The sequence below is a fragment of the Pogoniulus pusillus genome, chromosome 3, assembly GCF_015220805.1.
Source record: "Pogoniulus pusillus isolate bPogPus1 chromosome 3, bPogPus1.pri, whole genome shotgun sequence".
NCBI lineage: Eukaryota > Metazoa > Chordata > Aves > Piciformes > Lybiidae > Pogoniulus > Pogoniulus pusillus.
Window position 1 is genome coordinate 14212097 of NC_087266.1, and position 22735 is coordinate 14234831.

At 39.0% G+C, this 22735-nt stretch overlaps 1 protein-coding gene across 1 annotated transcript in view; it reads left to right on the plus strand.

Annotated features, from left to right (window-relative positions):
- ARHGAP42 (Rho GTPase activating protein 42) overlaps positions 1-22735 on the plus strand; it is a 186740-nt gene that overhangs the window by 116388 nt on the left and 47617 nt on the right. The window contains exons 5-6 of the mRNA XM_064170456.1: positions 12396-12497; positions 17249-17359. Of these exons, the coding sequence (XP_064026526.1) occupies positions 12396-12497; positions 17249-17359 (213 nt within the window). The remainder of the gene's footprint in view (positions 1-12395; positions 12498-17248; positions 17360-22735) is intronic.

Consider the following 22735-nt stretch of genomic DNA (forward strand, 5'->3'; position numbering starts at 1 on the left):
ATATAAGCTTCATTCATATTTCCAGAGCCAGCTGAGTCTAGTCTGGGTGATTTCTAAGGTGTGGGGGAGCGGGGAACATCCAAACCATCACGCCAACAAAACAGCTGCTCAGATAATGGGTGATGGCCACTCAGGGAGATGACATGGACAAAGATTAGCAATGATGGCAAGAAAGGAGCAGTGGTGGAGACCAAGACCACTAGTGTAGTGCATTTTTTAAAACTGGATGTTGTTTTTGTAGTTGAGAAGTTCACTGCTCTGACTGCTCTACTGCAAAGTGCAAAGATCATGCTACAAAAGCTGTTGTGCCCACGTTAGCTCCACACTGTGCTTACGCTCCACATAAATGAATAGTGGATCCTCAGAGTTTCTGTGTATTTCTGTTAGTAACTGCAGAGCCAAGTCTGTCTTCTCTGTCCTTAGTATGAGGATTAGGGAATCAAGAAAAACACAAGTATTTCCTGCTTTTGCATGGCATTGGATGGCCCAGACTGGTTGATACAACTACTGAACTTGAAAGTTAAATTTCTACCTATCTAAACATGAGTGAAGCTGAAAGATTTGTCTGTGCTTACCCAAGGTATTGATGTGGAAGATCAGGCAAAATTTCAAACTGCCTTTTCCCCGTGGGTAAGGCCAGTCTGCTTACATATGATCCACACTAAATGTTGCTTTTCTTCTGTCTGCACAGTCAATGTGGCTTGCATCAGAGTGTGCTGCAACCCACCAGACCTATGCAATGGTGATATGATTATCTTTTCATGTAAACCTTCTCATCTTTTGGTTTGCCCCTCTTTGATCTGAATTTGTTGTGTATAAAAGCAGAAAGAATATAACACTGCCTTTTTTTTTTTTTAATGAACTTTAGAAAGCTCTGTAAGCTCATATTGGAGCTAGATAATGAGAAATTCCTGCCTGAATTTCTAAAGAGCATGGGTAGCTTTTTTAAAAAAATCATTTAAAGTCACAAAATTATGTGCAGAAACAGGAATACCCTCTTGGCCTCATGATAAAATATTTTCAAGTTTAGAAAGCCTGCCTCAGAGAACAGCTTAAAAAGTCAGTTTTCTGCTGGTAAGCTTCTTAGTGTTATGTCAGATGGTACTATCCTAAGTAAGATACTCCAGCAAAAATACTTGCTATTTAGTAGACAGTAACAACAATTAAGTGATATTATGCGTGTAGACTTACGAGCCCTGCTGTTTGGGCAAGGATTTAACAGATTCCCAGACATCTAGCAGCTACTCCTGGAACCCACAAATGCCAAATAAACTCGAGACAACCCCGCAGCTGAAAAACAGGCAGTCTAATGTGTCCTCCTTTGCAACCTGCCAGTATTGGCAGGTTTGCCTGTCTTTTCACAGCAGTGCTGGAAACTTTTCGTATTTTTTTCCATTTCAAGAGAGAGTTTTTTGAGAGAAATATTCTGCAAACACAATTGTTCAGTTATTAGCAACTGCTGCTTAATTTTAACAGAATTTTGCATCTCACACAAGTGATGAAACTTTTCTACCCATTTTTTTTCTGGCCCAGGGAGGTTATGGATGTCTCCTCCTTGTGATTGTTCAAGGCCTGAGTCCATTTGAGAGGTGTCCTTGCCCATGGCAGGCAGGTTGAAGTAGATAATCTCTAAGGTCCCTTCCAACCACTCTATGCACACATCTGATAGAGTTATGTAGGGAGATATTAGGAAATGATAGTAGGATTCCCCTCTTTCAGGATGCCCTTTTGAAAGTATCTGATATGTGGATCAGTGAAGGCATTAGAAAAGGAAAAGAAAAATTTTCTTCAGATGTTTATGAGCCTGAAAGTAAATTATCTCTTTCAAGGTTTATAATGGTTTAAGGCTTATTGGAATATTCTAAGATAAATTGGTATAGAATCTGAATGAGCAGGGCACTTGTGGGAAGGCTGGGAAAGTGAATGAAGGGAAGAACAGGCCTTCTACAAGAGGAATAACACAAGCAAAAGAACAAGAGGAAATATTAGTGACAAGGTAAAACCTGTTCATTAGTTGCCTTCCTAGTTTTTTTTCAACTTGACTCTGAGCATGCCAAGAAATAGAATTGAATGAGGAAATGCACTGAATCTCTGTCATCAGGTTGTGGCTTTTTTGCAGCTGACTCATGTTATGAAAAAGCAAGAGAGAGGAAAAAACCATCAATATATTTTATGCTGTGGTGGGTTAGGAACTACTATAGCACCCCCACCATTGAGATTTACCAGACTAGCTCAGACAGCTTGGAGGTAAAATGAAGCTTCCTTGGAAGTAAGATGAAGCTGCAGTTACAGCAAAGCAAAATTTACATGCGTATATATACAATGTTTACAAGTATTTGCAATTACATACAAATTAGAAATAATACAGAAATCCAAACTCCCTCCCAGAGAAAGGAAACTGCCTAGAAGGGGCTCAGAGCTACCCCTCTCTTCCTTCCCCTGCTTTTCCAGACAAACAAAAACAACCAGCAAAGCTTACAGTGTTAGGTGTTAGCCAAGATTAGTGGAGAGATATTAGAGCAGACTGAAGGTGAAGCAAAAGGGAGCAGCATTGCAGACCAGAGTGGGACAAATTTTTGACATTTTAGCCTTCTATCCCTCTCAACAAACCAATGAATGATGCAGACTTCATCACTACCCCCACTCTTCACCTATCTATAGCACCTCCTGCTCCCCCCCGCAACCCCCTACCTCCCCTAAGCAGTCCCTGCTCTCCCCTTTCACTCTGCCTAAACAGCTCTGCTGTACCAGCACCATTTTCGTCCCTGCCCCAGAGCTTGGGGCAAGACCAGCAAATAGCTAAAATATCACCCAGAAAAGCTCAGCTCCAAGAAGGACACACATCCAGCACCTGTGCTTGCTATTGTAGTGGCCATTGATGCTAACCCTAACTAAATGATTTTTCAGGGTCTCTTCCAGTCCCTAACAATCTCATTCTCCACCACATCTCACCTTCCTAATGCAGTTCCTGCTCCCCCATGCCCTTACCTGCTTGCCTCTCACTTTGCCTGAAGAGCAATTCTTCTCCACCACCATTTTTGCAGTCAGCTCAGAGCCCGAGGCAAGAGCCTCAAACAGCTAAAACAGCCTACAAAAGAAATCAGCTCCAGCAAGGACACACACCCAGCACCCGTGGATGATGTTGTACATTGCAATAGTTGTTGAGCCTAACCCTAGCGAGCCGGGGGGCCACCACCAGGCCCCCCGGCCTTTGAAATCCTCCACCAATTCACCCAGTGCACACCATGGGGACTCACCAGGGACGCCAGGCGGAGGATCCCTTGGCCCACAATGGGCCTAAGTTGGGGCTCCTGGCCTTCTGGGGCAGAATATAAAGGGGAGTGGGCAGGGAGGGCAAAGTGGCCACACCTGGGGTGGGAGGAGACTCCAATAGCCAGCTAATAGCAAACGGCATCACCTGGTGGCAACACATCTGATGTGTTGCAATAGGAAATGAATTAAATGGTGATTAATTAATTACAAGCATAACAGATGATAGCAATATCTGTGATCAAAGATGATTACATTATGCCCCGACCAAATAGCACAATGAAGATATGTATTTGAACAAATAATGCTGGGTAAAGCACATCATTTAATTTATCTGCTGAAGGGGGCAATGCAGTGACTGCCAAAATATCCTCTGTGTTAAAAGAGGAGGTGTTCAAATAAAGCCTGGATGAGGCACTTCGTGCCATGGTCTAGTTGATGGGACAGGTCTGGGTGATAGGTTGGACTAGATGATCTTGGAGGTCTCTTCCAACCTGGTTGATTGAGGTATAAAAAGCCAATATATAAACAATTACCTTTTCTTGCATCTTGGGCACTGGCTCGCCTTGCTTCTCTCTCTAACTGATTTTGACTGACCGATAACCACTCAGCTTTGCTGGTCCTTTGCTGGTCATATTCTATCTGGGGAGAGAGAGGGTGGCATTGGCCCCTTCTGGGATTTCTTTATGTGTGTGGGGGGAGAAGATGTGATTTCTGTATTATTTCTAAATTGAATATAATTGTAAATATATTTTGTATATATGCTTGTAAATTTAACTTTGCTGTAAAATATAGCTTTATCTTACTTACAGTCCATCTGAGCTGGTCTGATAAATTTTAGTTGGGGGAGGAAAGTTTCCAACCCACCTGAGTGTTATCAGTATTTTACGTAGGTGTGAACTCATCCTAAACTTAAATTAGTTTTGGGCTGTTTAAAGTGTGTTCTAGTTTTCTACAAATCTTACCTGCTTTTAATTGTGGTACATTTTTTAACTGCCACTTTTTAATATCTGTCTTCATAGCTTTCATGCTGCTAAAGACTCTTATATTCTCAGTTTATTGCCTTGTTATATTTCATAGTTGCAGTGTGTTCTTTTAATTTTAATTGTGTCTTATACCATATTCTTTTCTGAGTGTTCACAGATTGCATATGCTTCTTTTTTAGTATGGAATTGATTTAAAAGTTTATATTTGTTAGGACATTCAATTTTCTACAGCTTCAATTTGGAAATGTTTTCAGTACCAGTTATGAGTAATAGAAATCATAATTTATTACTATATTACACCTATTTTATATTAAGCAGCAATAATTCCTTTATGACATTGTAAACTATGATATAACTTTGTTCCACCTCATATTATTTGCTAACAATAAATAGAAGATACTCTTTAACTTCCTAGCTTTCTCACCTATTTGGATGAACCCAGTAGACTTACAATATGTTAAATTCTGAGTGGGAGGAGAAGGGAAAGAGTTTTACATTTCCTTTTTCACTTCTGCTTTTGAGAAAATGTCTTTTGCCTTTATTTGGAACTGCGAACATTCACATAAGAAATCAGAGTCTCTGTAAAAAATCTCTTTACCAGACATTTGTCAAAACACAGTCTGTGGTCTAAGATGTTTTTGATAATTTCAGTTTTATAAAGACCAAATGAAAAACTGCCATACCTCAATCCACCAACCACCTCTATGAGAATTTTAAGCAAAACTTAAGCAAAAATAAAATGAAGGTGAATTTATATCTCCTTTCTCTTCAGAAGTGTTGTGAGACTCTGCGATTTACATTTTTCCAGGAAATCATAAGATCCAAGTTCAAATCAGACTTTCTAAGATTAAGTTTATTTTGTAGTCTACAGTTCCACTTTTTTTTTTTGTCCTACTGCATCTTATTAAGAGATGATCCACCAAATGTCCAGCAGCTAACAAAATTACAGTAACTTTCTAGAAATACATTTTGAATTTTTATTTGGAATGTAATGGAAAAGGTGGCCTTGAAAAATGTATTTAAATTCTAATGTTCCAACAGTGAACCATCTCCAGCATGTTGTTATATCAACATTTTTGCAGTTGTTATCAAAGAGAAGCAGGGGGCAGCGTGGCTTTATTGACATCATTGGAGTTCACTGTTGCCTTCAGCTAATTCTATGGACAAAGATGTCTGACTCGTTCTGTATTCCAGTCTTAATACTGCGTCTTCCGTGCCAATTTCTGCATCTCAGCTTCAGTTCGTGAGAAAAATACGTACTAATTTTGGGTGGAGGGAAAAAAGAAATCCTCACAGCTGTGTTTCACAATGTTCACTTGTTTCCTAATTAAAGGATTCTCACTGATTTTTTTTTCCTCCAAACAGTTTCTTTGCAATGTTTTCTATTTTCGTTTCCTTTTGTGATCATTTTAAAATCACTTCTTATGAAAGATGTTTATTTTATGGTTGTGCAAGGATATCCTTATTGAAAATGAGTCTGAACTAAATGCAGAGGGAGTTTTTTGTTTGCTTCTTTTAAAGATTAACATGTTTAAGTTTGAATATGAATACTAGTGCAATTGTGGCTGGACTTAGGAATCTTACGGTATTTTCTAACCAGACAACCCTATGAAACAGAGTAAAAACATTTTATATAGGGACAGATGTCACATTTAGCTAAGATATGCTTACAGATAACACCAAAAGTAACTGCAAATAGAAAAAAAATTGGGAAGAAATGAGAAAGATAACAAACACTATGAAAAATGAAGAGGAACAGTTTATATCGTAGTTCTGAATCACAGAATTGTAGAATCAACCAGGTTGGAAGAGACCTCCAAGATCATCCAGTCCAACCTAGCACCCAGCCCTAGCCAGTCAACTGGTCCGTGGCACTAAGTGCCTCATCCAGGCTTTGCTTCAACACCTCCAGGGACGGTGACTCCACCTCCCTGCACAGCCTGTTCCAATGGCAAACCACTCTCTCTGTGAAGAAGATACATATAAGAATTCTAACATAAAATACTGCACCCAAAGCAGTGACAAACTTAGACCGTTAAAAGAAATTACCTGATTACTTGATGTTCCTACTGAAAAGACAAGTCAACATCAAAATTTAGCTCTTTCTACTTTGCATCCAAAAGTATAACTTGCAGTTAAGATTTGTAGGAATCATGACAGTGATTTTTTGCATATGATTAGTTAAAGCATGGAGTCTAAATCTTTCTGAATAAAAAAAAAAATCTGACTCAAGTGACTGTTTTAATTCATTGATGTCTCATCTTTTCATAGCCACAGATAGCTATGAAATCAGAAGGATAAAACAACATCTTTTGAGTTAAGCTTCTAACTGACATGTCTGTAATTACTGGTGTCTTGTGCAAAATTTATTTCTGAAAAGATAATTTTCTGAGTTTGGAGATTTTCTATCAGTTTCAAAAGAAAGCTATAGCACAAAACTAAACAGGGACAATACAACCAGGAATTAAACGTGGATCCACTATTAAATGGCTTGACCTTGTCTAGAAGGTACTGGAAGTTAGTAAGACTTCCTTACATGCTGGATGCCAAGCTTTTGGTTAAGAGATCTTCTAATGGGTTTTGGAAATTTGAAGCATGTAAAAATTTAAATATTTTTGAACTGATTTAAGGCTTAGTGTCCTGAGAACAGTTAAACAACTATAGAGAGACTTCCGTGGTGCTTTAAATCTGCAGAACTTGGTCTATGCAAAAGGTATTCCTTATAAACTTCCTGCACCCTTGTGGTTATCTTCTGTCATTTTCTGTCAGAATATCAGCTAGGATATATATATATATATATATATAAAATTGAATTTTCCAGGGCAAAGAGAATGGATGCTGATCACTTGCAGAAAGGATGTGTAAAGAAGAGAGGTAGCAAGAGGCTGAAGGGAATAAAACATATAGTACAGAGGTCAGGTATAGCATCTTTTATTGGCTGTGTACCATCTGCTTTGTGTGCTATCTGTTTTGGTGACAGTACAGCACAAGCTTTCTTATCCAGCTACAAGGTATTTCTCCTTAGGGTTGATCCTGTGTGGAATCTAGAGTCAGAAGTAATCCTCCTAAACGTTGAGAAAATAGTTTTGCATGGACATTTTCTTTCTATACCTCCTTGCACATGGGAAGTCAGAATTCTCAGTCTCACAGGCACAAACCAGTTGGAACCAGGATTCAGATGATTAATTTGGGCAACAGCTGTGTATGAAAGAGTGTTTAGAAGGTTGCAGAAGAAAAGGCTAAAGCTGGAATAAAATAAATCTGTGACCTCACTTAGGGTGAGCCTGTGTGCTGTGAGTCACTGGCTGAGTGCACGCGGTGAGAGTTGTCTTGGCATAAAGTGAAGCATTTTTTTCTCTTCCAGAAAATGAATCTTCTGCTCTGAGTGTATCTTTTTTAGAAATTATCTTAATGAAGTAAAAAGTTTTCAGACATTCAAACACATAGCAGAGGCTCTTTCAAGAGAAGGAGACTCTTTCACCTGTTGAGGACAGGTTATTTTAGAGTTTTCCCAGAAATACGCTCCAGCGATCAATATAGTGCCAGAAACTGTCCTGCTGGCATTGCAGTCTTATTCCCAGAAGTATCACTGAGTAAAGACAGTAACACAGTCATTACTGCCAAGTGCTCTTTATTCTTGGTCTACTTGTTTTTATTCCACTTCTATGTCCCCATCTAGCTTTTAAGTGAGAGATTTTGTTGTCTTAAATCTGGAAAAAAATAGAATCTGCTGTCTCTAGAAACACTGTGCTTGTGCCAGATGTTGTCTCGGTATCAAGGAAGCTCCAAATTCTTAGTTTTACCTGTAATTGAATTTGAATAAAAACTGTGAAGGTAGCAGTTGAATAGATCTGTTAGAGCAGTGCAGCCTAGGAGGAAGGAGATGGGCAGTGATGGCAGAACACCAAGAGAGCCTTCAGATTTTGTGTGTCCTCACTAGATGGTGCCAGAGAGATCTTTGTGGAGTGTCACGTAAGCTATAAGATGCCTTGCAGTCATAATTAATTTATTTGGTTATTGTTTTTGTAATTTATGTTCTGTATTTTCCTTTTTGCTTATAAAGATATCTGCTGGAAATACAACACAGCAAAGAGGGAATAGTCCCAGAGGTTTCAGTGTAGAGGATAACTTCCTGACACAGCTGATGATGGAGCCAGCTAGGGAAGGCATCTTGCTGGACCTGCTCTTTGTGAACAGAGGATTTGTGGGCAGTGTAATGGTCGGGGACTGTGTTGAGCATGGCATTGACAGAGTTCTCATTTGTTGGTGAAGTAAAGAAGAGGGCCATCAGAACTGCCAAATGACACTTGCAGTGGATGGATTTTGGCCTGTTTCAGAGACTGGTGGACAGGATCCCCTTGGGAGGCTGTCTTGAGGGGCCAAGAAGTCCAGGCAGGCTTGATGCTGTTCAAGAGGGAACTCTTAAAGGCACAGGAACAGGCTGCCCCACATGCTAAAAGACAAGTCAGTGAGGAAGAAGGTTGGTCTGGATGAACAGAGACGTTTGGTTGCTGCTTAGAGAGAAAAGGAGAGTCTATGGTCATTGGAAGAAGGGACAAACTGCTACAGAGGGCTACAGGATTGTCATGAGACTATGCAAGGAGAAAATTAGAAGGGCCAAAGCCCATCTAGAAGTTAATTTGGCTTCATCTGTTAAAGGGAACAGAAAATAATTCTACAAATATATTAGCAGCAAAACAAGGACTAAGGTGAATCTCTGTCCTTTGCTGAATGCAAGGAGGTACGTAGTGGTTAAGAATGAGGAAGAGGCTGAGGTACTCAATACCTTTTTTGCCTTACTCTTTAGTAGTAAGACCAGTTGTTCGCTGGATCCCCAGCCCCCGAGCTGGAAGATAGGGAGGGACCTGGCAGAAGTGCTCACCAAGCCACTTTCCATCATCACTTTCCTGGCTAAGTGGGGAGGTCTCAGGATTATTGGCAAATGTGATGGCCATCTACAAGGTCTGGAAGGAGGACCCGAGGAGCGACAGATCTGTCAGCCTGACCTCAGTGCCAGGGAAGGTCATGGAGCTGGTCGTCTTAAGTGCCATTACACACCATGTGCAGGGCAACCAAATGATCAGGCCCAGTCAGCATGGGTTCATGAATGGTGGGTGTTGCTTAATGAACCTGATCATGACAAGGTGACCCACTTCGTGGATGAAGAAAAGGCTGTGGATGTTTTTTTAATCTGGACTTTAGTAAAGGCTTTAAAACCATTTCTCACAGCATCCTCCTGGAGAAACTGGCTGCTTATGGCTTCAGTATGTAGATGATTCTCTGGGTTAAGACCTCGATGGATGGACATGCCCAAAGAGTAGTGGTGAACGAAGCTAGATGCAATTGGTGTCCAGTCATTAGTGGCTCGATACTGGTGGCCAGTTCTCTTTAACATCAATATGAATGATCTGGACAAGCGAATCCAGTGCATTCTCAGTAGGTTTGTGGATGACACTATATTGGGCAGGAGTGTTGATCTGCTTGATGGTAGGAAAGTTGTTCAAAGGGATCTGGACAGGGTAGACTGATTGGCCAAGGTCAGTTGTATGAGGTTTAGCAGTGCCAAGTGCCTGTATTTGTCTCACACCAACCCTGTGCAATACTACTGGCTTGGGGCAGAGAGGCTGGAGAGTTTTTTTTATACCTGAATCAACCAGGTTGGAAGAGACCTCCAAGATCATCCAGTCCAACCTATCACCCAGACCTGTCCCATCAACTAGACCATGGCACGAAGTGCCTCATCCAGGCTTTATTTGAACACCTCCTCTTTTAACACAGAGGATATTTTGTCAGTCACTGCATTGCCCCCTTCAGCAGATAAATTAAATGATTGCCTGTTGGAAAAGGACCTGGAAGTGTTGGTTGACAGTGATCTGAACATGAGCCAGCAATATACTCAGGTAGTCAAGAAGGCAAACAGCATGTTGGCCTATATCAAGAATAGTGTGGCCAGCAGGAGTAGGGAAGTGATTGTGGCCTCACCTGTACTTCACACTGATGAAGCTGCATGTTGAATACTGTGTTCAGTTTTGGTGTGTCTGTTTTCAGCGTGTTTTATAAACTAGTATAATTTCCATTGTGAACTTAGTCACTGGAGATAATCAGTAAGTGGTTACAGCTGACTGATAAGTTTTCATGCATGGCATTGAATTCTTCCTTCTGTTTCTCATTTCACTGACTGACTTGACTTTCCCATGGTAATACAAAGAAAAGAAGGTGGTGCTGCATTGCAGGCAAGGTATTTGTGTTTATATATAGCAATGTCTAGGGAAAAGAGGTCAGCAGTAGAATTACTGCAGTTCTGAACATGACCTAATCTAACTGTGTCATGCCCAGTAATTAGGTTTTTCACCATGAATAATTTCTGCACATGTGTAAGACCAGTCATCTTGAGTTCTATTTTTGTTTTCTCCAAATACTCAATTTTTTAATCATTAGAAAGGCTCACTAGGACTTACCTAAGATTGTAGAAGTCACTGATAGAGAGTTACTCTTGATCAGAGGATATATAACTTTATAATTAAAATGTATATTTTTATCATTAGTAATACTCTGATGAAATAATTAATTTCTTCTCATGCATCCTGGAATTTGGCACATCTTTAAAGATGGAAAAGCTTTTGAGAAGTGTCTTTTTCTTAAATGTCTAATCTAAATTTCATTCTGAATGAATCATTCTGAATGAGATCACAGCAGATAATGTTTCTTAATTTTCTCATAGCAGTAGCTTTTTTGTATCACAGAATCACAGAATGTCAGGGGCTGGAAAGGACCTCAAAAGATCATCTAATCCAATCCCCTGCCAGAGCAGGATCACCTATACCAGATCACACAGGAATGCATCCAGGCGAGTTTTGAATATCTGCAGAGAGGGAGACTCCACAGCCCCCCTGTGCAGCCTGTTCCAGTGTTCTGTTACCCTCACAGTGAAAAAAATCCTCCTCGTGTTTACACAGAACTTCCTATGCCTCAAGTTCCACCCATTGCCCCTTGTCCTGTCATTAGGCATCAGAATCAGTATATTACAGAATCACAGAATGATAGGACCTTTGGGATCATTCAGTCCAACCCTCCTTACCAAAGCAGGTTCACCTAGGAACATGTCTCGGCAGCTTTTGAATGTCTCCAGAGAAAGAGACTCCACATGTGTATGTTACCCTGTCTTAAAGTAGTCTTACAGCAGCAGTCATGCACGTGGTCAGAAAACTTTAAGAGGAGCAGGAAAACAAAAAGGATAACTGTTTTAAATGAGACAAACAGGGGTGATCTTATTGCTGTCTACAACTACCTGAGGGGTGGTTGTGGCCAGGGGGAGGTTGCTCTCTTCTCTCAGGTGGCCAGCACCAGAACAAGAGGACACAGCCTCAAGCTACGCCAGAGGAGATTTAGGCTTGAGGTGAGGAGAAAGTTCTTCACTGAGAGAGTCATTGGACACTGGAATGGGCTGCCCAGGAAGGTGGTGGAGTCGCCGTCCCTGGGGCTGTTCAAGGCAAGATTGGACGTGGCACTTGGTGCCATGGTCTAGCCTTGAGCTCTGTGGTAAAGGGTTGGACTTGATGATCTATGAGGTCTCTTCCAATCCTAATAATAATACTGTGTAATACTGTGTAATATTCAGATGCATCAAAACATTATTTGAAGCAGAATTTTGGACCAATTTCCTTTTGAATACATATGAGCTTTTACATCATCCTCGTGTTTTAACAGTGTGGATGGAAAATAACCATATCAGTCTTAAATGCAAAGAATAGGCTTATATCATCATCGCATTTGTTATATTCACCTACCTCTTCCAAAGTGTTTTCACTGAACAGTGTGACAGACATCTATAAAACTTGAGGAAGATTATTTTGCACTAAGTCTGCTTAGCGAGATACTACATACATAAAACCTTTATTGTGGGAAAATATGTGAATCTATTGTATAGGGTTATTATTTATGGGGAAAGTCCTACTTATTACTGTATTTGATAGTAAAATCAGTCCTCTTAGTATCTTCAGGCCCAATTAAGAACTAAAACTTAAAAAACACCAAAACCAACTGAAATGGCTTTATAGCCAAGCACATTGTGGTAGCTATTCTTTAAGATGACTGTGATATTTAATCAAATACTTTATTTGGCAATATTTTGTTTTTCAGGATGGGAAGAAGAAGTTTGACAAGGAAAGCGAGAAATACTATTCCATCCTAGAGAAGCACTTAAATTTATCAGCAAAGAAGAAAGAGTCTCATTTGCAAGATGTAAGCACTAAACACACTCCTACAGAGTTTCACATTTGCGTTATAACAAACCAGTTCTTTTCAAAGCATGCTGTATTTTGTTAGTGTGAAATTGTAGTTTTCTTGCAGTTGCACTTGTTGTGAATATAAATTCCTGAATAGGATTAATATGACCCTAATAAGACAACGTTCTGCATGTCCAACTTTGTGTATGTCAAGTACAGCTTATGTTTATTGATGACAACAACAGAATTATATTGCTAGAACAAAAATGTGACATTTATAAGGTCTATATGGAATATTTGAAAGTCAAATAATTAATTGCTTTTCCACTACTTTATTGTTTGATTAAATTAAGCTTTGCTTTCACATAAATTTTAATCTGGGAGGCCGAACTGACATGACTGTAATGTGACTTCTTTATGCTCCTTTTTTCTTCTTTTTCACCTCATTCTGAGATTGCAGCATTGTGAAATGAACTTCAGCTTTGAAGAGTCTGTGTGACTAATTCTTTTCTGTTAAAAATAAAAACATAAAAACTTCTAGTTTAACAGGAGGATTCCAGGGCATTTCAATATGTTGGTAGAAATTATCTTTGAGGCAAATTAGAATAAAACTAGCAATCTGACAGCAATGGCACTTTAAGGATTTGTGCCAAAAGTAGTTAAATTTGTTTTGATGGAATTGCTCTTGTTGTGGTGACTCTTAAATCATGAGGATTAATTTGCAGATGGAGTTTTCACAGATGTGGCCATCGCTCAGTCACATATTGTAGGGCTCTTTCCCCATCCCATATTTACCAATAATACTACATTTTTTAATTAAATAAGGCTCATAAATTCAATTTTTATAATTAGAATTTATAATTATTATATTCCCAAATTGTTAATGCTATCTTTACAATAATAATTCTAGGTAAGACATTAGTTACATAAGATTGGTTAATTGTTCCACTTGTATGTACAAATTTAAAATGTACAGCTTTCACTTTTCCTTAATCATAGAATCAACCAAGTTGGAAGACGTACCAGAGCAGCCAGTCCAACCTATTCCCCAGCCCTGTCCAGTCAACTAGACCATGGCACTAAGTGCCTCATCCAGGCTTTTCTTGAACACCTCCAGGGACAGTGACTCCACCACCTCCTGTGTATTGATAAAGAAGCAGTTCTGTTAGAGGCTAAGCACTAGTCAAGAAAACAACAAATAATTAATTTCTTATCAAAATGTGGAAAAGTAACTTAAGCACCAACTTACTGTAGAATAGAAATAAAGTAAAACATAATATTTTAGTCCTGAAACATGAGAATAATTACAGTCTACAAAGAGCAACTGAAGTGAAAAGTAACAAGTGTGAATGAAATAAAATGTAGTAGAATAACAAAGGAATTGGCTTAAGTGTATACACCAATGGAAAAGCAAAATAAATTTTCCACTATGTCCTTAAGTGACATCTTCGGATTTAAAAATCTTGTGGCTGAGGTTTTTTGCATTTCTCTCTTCTGCAGTTTTAGGCAGCTACAGGTATGCTGACTCAACAACACAGCCCCGCTATAAGCAGAAAATACAGCAGCACATCACTACCAAAAACATTAACGGGAGATTTTTGGACTCTACAGTAACATAAATAAAAGAAGACCAAGTACCAATTTCTGTCCCAAAATCCAAATGATAGACGTTGACTTACATCCAAAGCTGCTCAAAGGAGCCCCACTAACAGACCATATGTTCAGGATAGTCTGTGGGAGAAGTCTACAGCAGAGCCAGAGCGCAAGCAAAGAATCAAGTGATGCTGGCAGCTGGGCTTTAGAACACAATGCAAGTGAAAAAAGTTCTTGCCTCAAGCCAGCATTATATATTTAGTGAGACAGAAATACCATTTTTGACTACTACTGTCACACTGAAAAATACTTTTTTTTCAACCCACCGTTTCTTTGGGTTGTTGAGGTTTCTGTGTGTCTCACCGCTTCATGTGATTTAAAGTGTACTAGGCTGAAAAAGGATTAGTTCTTATATGTGAGTGCAGTTGAAAGCACCTTATTTGGGCTGAACATACTCCACAGAAAATGGTTTGCATGTATTTATCTAATTGAAATGTGTTGGATATTTTAAGAGTCTACAAGACTGCTTTTGCCGTTTACATAGATGATTAGATTTTATTCTTTTCATTTAGCATCCCAGAATCATAGAATCAACCAGGTTGGAAGAGACCTCCAAGATCATCCAGTCCAACCTAGCACCCAGCCCTAGCCAGTCAACTAGACCATGGCACTAAGTGCCTCAGACAGGCTTTTCTTGAACACCTCCAGGGATGGTGACTCCACCACCTCCCTGGGCAGCCCATTCCAATGGCAAATCACTCTCTCTGTCAAGAACTTCCTCCTAACATCCAGCCTAAACCTCCTCCAGCACAACTTGAGACTGTGTCCCCTTCTTCTGTTGCTGGTTGCCAGGGAGAAGAGACCAACCCCCATCTGGCTACAGCTTCCCTTCAGGTAGTTGTAGACAGCAGTGAGGTCACCCCTGAGCCTCCTCTTCACCAGGCTAAACAACCCGATGTGAAAATGTTCATAAACTCCCAATTTTATTTTCCTGAAATCTGTTCCAGAATCAGGCACATATACAGAGCAAAGGCTTCAGTCTCCAGGCTTATGTGAAGTTCTGGTACACGTTTTAGTGATACCATACATCAGTGAAGTTGTTACTTAGTAAATACCATTCAAATAGATACTCAAAATTCTATCCAACAAATCTTTTTTATATGCAGTTTGAAGTTACACAGAAAAAACAACTGAAAATCCACTCAGCTTTTGAAACTAAAATCACTTTCAAAGGAGTTCTCACAAACCTGAATCCTCAGTGCTTACACAAATTGATAAGCTTCCACAGAAGGTGTATTTTGGCCGGTTTTGTTTAGTCCCTGTACACTAGTGGTGATAATGACCTCTATTTAGGTACCCATCCATATCTGAGGTGGCATATGGCTGTTGTAAGTATCACTATAGCAACAGTCTGCTTAAATGGTCTTCAGAATAGAGATGGATTTAACTGAATATTTAAACAACTTTTCTGGGTCAAAGCCTGAAAGAGCTTATTTCTAAAACTAGATTCTATTACTTTTAAATGTGAGAGCTGAAGTCTGTCTGAAGTGATTTTTGCTGGCATTTGTGTGAGCGAGGGCTTGCTGGATCATGTCTCAGAGTGGTGACACCTGGTCCTGTTCAGCTATGTAGCATTTGCTTTATGATACATTTTTTGTAAGATAAAACTATTAATAGAGCATGAAAGGTAGCAGTCGTCAGTGCTCTCTCTATGAATGGCACATGGCAGAGTTAATTTGATGGTAAAGCGCTTGCTTGTTGGAATTTTTGAGTGCTTGATTTCTGTTTCATAATGGTAGTTTGTGTACTTAATTTCTTGATTTTATTTTTTTAGTCATTGGAAGGAGTTGCTAGTACTGAATCATTTGAAACATATCATAGAGGAGCATGATTTGAGTAGTGTTAGAGCACTGTGCTCAGTTAGTGGATCAGTGTTGTTAGGAATCTATGCACTCTCATCATGACAGAACTGTGTCGTTGACTAAAGAAGAAATATTCATTATATGTGGTGCTATTGTGACCAAGTCCTGCCTGAAGGAAAACACTTTTTGCGATTGTACTGTTCAAAACACTAAACCTCTCTTAGGATGTTTGCTAGTTTAATGTTTACCATCAAGGCAAGACACTATAACTTTTCCAGTTTTCCCATATTATTGTTAATGCCAGAATCAAACTAGAGAATATACAGAGGTATATAACTCACATCAAAAATAGCTGAACTTGACTCATTCATACTATCAATACTTGATAAACTTTCTTTTTAACCTAAAACTAAAACTTAACTAATGCAGCCCAAAGGGATTTGCTTGAGAAAATGATTTATGATGAAGAAGGATGAATTAAAATGATACTCGTGTCTCTTCTTTAAGCATTATCTTCACACTAGACTACGTGCCTGTTAGATCCCTCTCCCATGGTTAAGTGGAGGATAAAAGCTTATTACTCTTTATCAGCTGATAAGAGTTAATTCTTCAGCTATTTAGGCTGAAGGCGCTGTTTTGGTCCTGTGTCTTCATGTCAGGTGGTATTTTTCAAGCACTTCTGACAAGTATTGCCTTGTAATTGTGGCCTTTGAAAATTAAATCACGAAAAATAATTGAATCATGAGGTTTAGGACTTAAATATGTTTATATTTCAAGAGCACATGATTCATACTATAAAATAATATGTTGCAAGATGTCATTGTTAAAGTCAGTATATTTAAGAAGGAAAATATCTTGGGAAAGTATTTGAAGCTGACAAATAGATAAGATCTCAATGCATTTGGTACTCAAACACTGCAATAGAAGTAATGTTCCTTTTCTCCTTCTTTAATTCCTATCATACTTTCTTCTATTTCTTTTTCTAAACGTGCCATATACCAGGCACAAAGTTCCTGCTGCCACCTTTCTTTTTTTTTCCTTTAGACTCCCCTGTAAACTAGAGTATTGAAGTACAAAAAGGAAAAGGAAACCAAAAAGGAGTGAGGAAAAAGCATGAGACTAAACTGTATCATGTTACCTTCTTAAACTTGTGGTAGATATTTTAAGTAGGTATTCTAATTTTCTGGAAGAAAAAAATAATCCCATGAGGCTTGTAAAGTAATATTATAGAAGATCTGTTTGTTAATGGCAAAACTGATGTTAAAGCAATCAAGAGTAAATAACGTTGCCTGTATTTCATTTTGTCTCTTAGGCAGATACACAGATTGACAGAGAGCATCAAAACTTTTATGAAGCATCATTAGAATATGTTTTTAAAATTCAAGAAGTACAAGAGAAAAAGAAATTTGAATTTGTAGAACCTGTAAGTTCTATTTTCTATTTTCTTTAAAATGCATGCATTTAAAGCTGAAAATTTAACTTAAAAGATGGGTGGGCTTGCTCCCTTTGTATATAGACAGACATTAAGGTCTTGGCTTGAGCACTTTCCATGTTTATTAAAGGATTATTTAAAAGCATCATATCTACTGTGAAGTGAAAAGTCTGTTGACTTGAAGTGTACATAACATTTTAATGGGAAAACATGTAATGTTGTGTCTGCAAAGCACATAATGGATGTTTCCTAGTGTGATGGTTTCATGGCTGAAATTATGAGCCAAGTTTTGGATTTAAATATTCCATGAAGGCAGTGTACACATATATTTTTCCAAGTTATATATGATATAAATTGAAAAATCAGAGGTTTTCTGCATATGTAATTTTATATTTTTGTCAGTGGAGTAATTTGTCTTTAGTTTAACCGTGAACAGAAAAGAAAATGTGTTTATATGTCATAAAAAAAGAAGATAAAGTTATGTTTCAAAGTTCATATTTAGGTCTGGGATTTTCTCCTTCACTGTGTTACAACCCACCCACCCCCCCCCCCCACCTTGTGGATCAGTCAGTATCAAAAGCTGCCTCAGTATGGTGTGCCAGCATATTTGAGTGGCATTTTCAAAGTATTACTACTGTGCCATGTTATACAGTACTAGCTTGCCAGTTGCCTTGTGTGGTTAGTACCTGTAGCCCTTGACAGAGACCTTCCAATGTCAACTGTCCCTTCCCATTAAGTACTGCACATACAAGAATGTCTCTTATGAACAAGGAACATGACAAGTATAACTCTTCTTTCTCTACACCATCTTCCAGCTTCCTTGTCACTAACCAAAGAAGCACTCTTGACTGAAACAGGTTGAATTACAGCTCTAACACCCAACGTCACCAAGAAGAGCTTCTCAGATACCTCCTTTCCATGAGATGAAAATGTATAGAGAATGTTTGACATTGATGCAAACTAATGAACCTGGGATTCAGCAAGCAGTACTTGCAGAAATCCTATCTTTATGGCATACAGCTGCCAAATCTTAGAGACTAAAACTTTGCTTGGATTCCTAAATAAGAACATTTTTCTACCTGTCACAGATTAATCCACAGTGTCTCCCTCTGTCTACTTCTGCAAAACTCTCACATCCTGGAAAAATCTAGCAATTCTGACCTAGCTCTGACCCTGGTATAGGAGACTTTGTGCTCCTTTAAAGTAATAGAAACTTCACATATTAAAAATACTTTGTCTATCAGGAAATATTGTTGTGCAATTGTACGTAGTTACAATAGAGTATCTTTCATCCTGTGTGCTAGACACAGAGGAAAAAATAAATTTGAGGTTGTGCATTTTAGTTGGAGATATTAAACTTTATCCTTTTGTCCAAGATCACTCCCCCCATACTCTGTCAGTCATCACAGTACCAGCTATGAATAATCAAAATGAAAGAGTGATTTGTCAGTTCTACAGTACTGACATGAGCAAGCAAAAAAGGGAGGTTACTGATAAATTCAGTCTTGTAGACCTAAGGGGTTTTGTCATCAGGTGTACAAATCTAGTAGGCAAAATTTACTTTTGAGTCAATCAGATACTACCCTGTGTCAAATTAGTGGGCATTTTATTTTAGCTCAGTGTGCTGTTTGTTGCACACAGATAGTTACCTGGTGTTCTAGGTGAAGTTATGAGACTGGTGACTGGGTAATGATAGCCCTTGCAGTCAGTGTCTTTTTTAATAAAAAAGTATAAATGCAACTGACATTTCTAAATTAATTATAAAATTTTGAGCCTTCAAAATTCTTAAGTTTGTTTCTAATCTGTTGCATACAACATGCTGGAATAAAAGCATTTACTGAAACCCATAAGGCAAAGTATGCCAAGTAAGTTATAGTACACATTAGCAGTACCATGAGACAAAGAAAACCAAAATCTTTAAAACAGGCTTTCTACAAGTGTATAGTTTGTGTGAAGTATGTTAGAAATAGGAACATACGCTTCTAGATGCTAGTAGATAAGGACAAACTCTAACACTTTAAAATCAAATATCATAGGACTTGACAAGCAAATTATTTGCTGGATCTCCTTCCAAGATCTTAATTTTGTCTACACCTAAAGATAAGGATGGTCTGGGAGCCAGAATGGGAGAGGTAGCCTTGCAATAATTGCTACATGTTACACCTAGGACAGCAGGACAGTGGAAGTTGGTAAGAGTGCAGTATGCTCCTTCCTGATGGAGGGAGTGGAGAGATTTTAAGGTACAAAATGCTAATGACTCGTACTCTGAATAGCAGATTATAATATTTAGAGTAGATTTTTGCATCTGCTCCTCAGGCCCTGGACTTCTGTGTTGTACTCTGCATCTTGTTTCCAATAGTCACTAATGTGTGCTCATGTGAGTAACCAAAAGCTGTTTGTGATCTGCCTAGGTCCTGATTTTTAACATGGCAAAAAAACAACCCCAAAGCTTTTAATTCAGATAATGAGTTTAAACATATTCACAAGGACAAATTAATGTTAAAATTTGGTTTATGGCAAGTTAAACAACACATAGTAAGTGACAATAATCTCTCACCCTAGCTTTGCCTCTGTGAGCCCAGAGAAGATAGTTCAAGTTAGTGTCACTTTCTGAGGCTGTCATGCTTGTTAAAAGAATTACAGATGCCTTCCTAGACCTAGAGGTCTCCAGTGTCCCTCAGTGATGCCAGGACTCCCTTAGCCTATAGAAATCAAGGAACAGAGTTCACAAGCACCAAGCTGTCTGAAATGTGAGGAGTGGTCCTTTAAATGTCACAGAAGCCCACAAGTGTTTATTTAAAGAACCAGGGGAAAAAAAACACCCCAAACCAAAACTAAACAAAAACCCACCCCACACAACAAAACAACCATCAAACCCTGCCAGTAACTGCGTGCAGTTTCATGAGACTTCACTGTGGACGTTAAACCCAATTTCCCCTTTCTTGGATTTTCTGCATTATTAACTATATTCAGTTTAATCTGATGAGTAAGTGCTATCTACTTGAAAATAAAATGAAAAGAGGGAGACAGGGACTTCTGGCTGATGTGTTGCAGGCCAAAGGTTAAATTCCTCCCCTATCCAAAACCTAAATACAATCTTCTTCCTGTGAGAATGAAATGACCAGGCACTCTTGAGGTCACTAGCTCTACATAAAAACAAATAAAGTCTGAAGAAATAGCTGGATTTTGTTTCGGGTTTTGTGTTGAAATCTTCATCACGCTAGTGTGTTGAGTAGTGTTGTATTAGGGAGTTCAGACCTCACTCTGTATTGATGTGGCTGATTAGATACTCAGAATGAGGTAAATGCAAGGTATTTGTTGAAATTAAAAACTTGATATGAACAAATCAGGCATTGTATGTGGTGTTTGATATAACAAATGACCTCTACTTGTGAAAACCATGTTGGAATACATTTTGAAAGTCTTATTTCGGGGGGGGGGGGGGGGGGGGAAGGCTGTTCTTTTTTCTTTATTATATAATATAAATCTCTTTAAAATGATGAGCCCACCTTTAGCAGCATTACCACTTCTAACCCCACTGTGAGCATAAGCCTAGGGCTAAAGTCCTTGGCTTTTAGATCTCTTCTATGGCTGTGGCTGTATCTGTCCTGATGGAAGTGGTTATGAAAATGCCTTAACAGTACAGACCCATTGGGTACAAGGTGTCTTTTGATCCCTGTTCTTCCACTTGTAGTTACACATGCAGAGAAGAAAATACCATCCTCAGTGTCAGTTGTTTGAACACAAAATTTGAATAAGCTGGTCTGAGACCTGCATAAAATAAGCATATTTTAACTTTTATTCCTATTTTTCTGAGTGCTCAGAGAATATTTGACTCAGAGAACATCAGAGCAAGATCCTCTGCAATGCTCAACTATCGGAATAACTGAGGAGTACTTTAACTAAAATGCATTCAGATTTTTCCCAGAGCTTTTGTGCTAGTTCTCCACTTCCTGATAAATTCATCTTTGCTGCCATCTTGTGTTAAATATTTTCCTCTTCAGTATTTCTCCAGGTACTACACAGAAGTGTTTTGCATGGTGGAAAATGGTTTTCTTCAAGTGTAGAAGCTGAAGTTTAAACAGTTTATAGTACGTTCTCCTCAAATGCCCTTTAAACTGATCTTTGAAGTTCAGGCATAAGTTGACACAGTGCAGCTTTCTCCCAGCAGCTCTTTGAATGTAATTTTCACATGCTCTTAACATTCTGGTTTGGCAGTACTTTTGCTGAGTGCTTGTGTTTGGCCTGCAGTGTTTCTTCAGCTGAAAGAGGTGGGTTTGGCAACAGGCTTTCACTTAGATATTAATTGACATCATTTTGACTGAAGTGAGTCTGAGTAAACACAGAAATTATGTTGCCATATCTGAAGGAGCTGTAGCTGGGGACCCTGATACGTAACTACACTGTGAGCATGGGCTTTGCACAGCTGGAGCCAGAGCAGAGTAAATGTACTTATACTTTAGTCATAAAAAGGGAGATAAGCTTTCTTTCATGTCTTTTATGTAATTCTTTCCTGAATTACACTGTAAAACATAAAATTATAGATCTTTTTCTATTTATCTAATTGGAGCTTTGTAAGATAAATTGTTGTGTTCAGACCTTCCTCTGAACCACTTGAATAAACGGTAAGAGACTTTCAGGGCCAGGCCTTAGGTGAGATAATGATTTCATCCTGAGATCTCCCAGGTACCCAGTGGCAGAACAAGAGGACACAGTCTTGAACTGTGCTAGGGCAGGCTTAGGCTGGATGTTAGGAAGAAATTCTTCACAGAAAGAGTGGTTGCCCATTGGAATGGACTGCCCAGGGAGGTGGTGGAGTCACCATCTCTGGAGATTTTTTAAAGGAGGCTGGATGAGGCACTTAGTGCCATGGTTTAGTTAATTAGAGGGCTTGGGTGGTAGGTTGGACTCAGTGATCCTGGAGGTCTCTTCCAGCCTGGTTCTTTCTGTGACTCTGTGATTCTAAGAGTTGATCATGTAAAGCTGAGACAGTTTTCACAATCTGTGGAGCTCTTCACTTGACTGCTGCCTTCATTGTTTGGTCATGGGATGCAGTCAGGAGTTCATACCCTTTTTAGAGGCCCTACCAAAAAATGCATCTTGTTTTGCCTGAGTATCTTCTCAGTACTTCATCCTCTGTAATGGACTTACTGGGCAGCCATGGGCTTTCACCACCTCTGCATGAAGTGAGGGTTTCACCTGATCCTGCAATACCATTAAAAAACAAGGACAATGTCTTTCTCCCAGCCTTGCCTTTATTCTTGTGTTTATGCTGGTAGTGGTGGTCTAGTAAACTTGAACTGCTTTAACTTACTAATGCAGCAAAATAGCAGGCTTCCTGAGGCACAGATGCTCACTGAAGGGAAC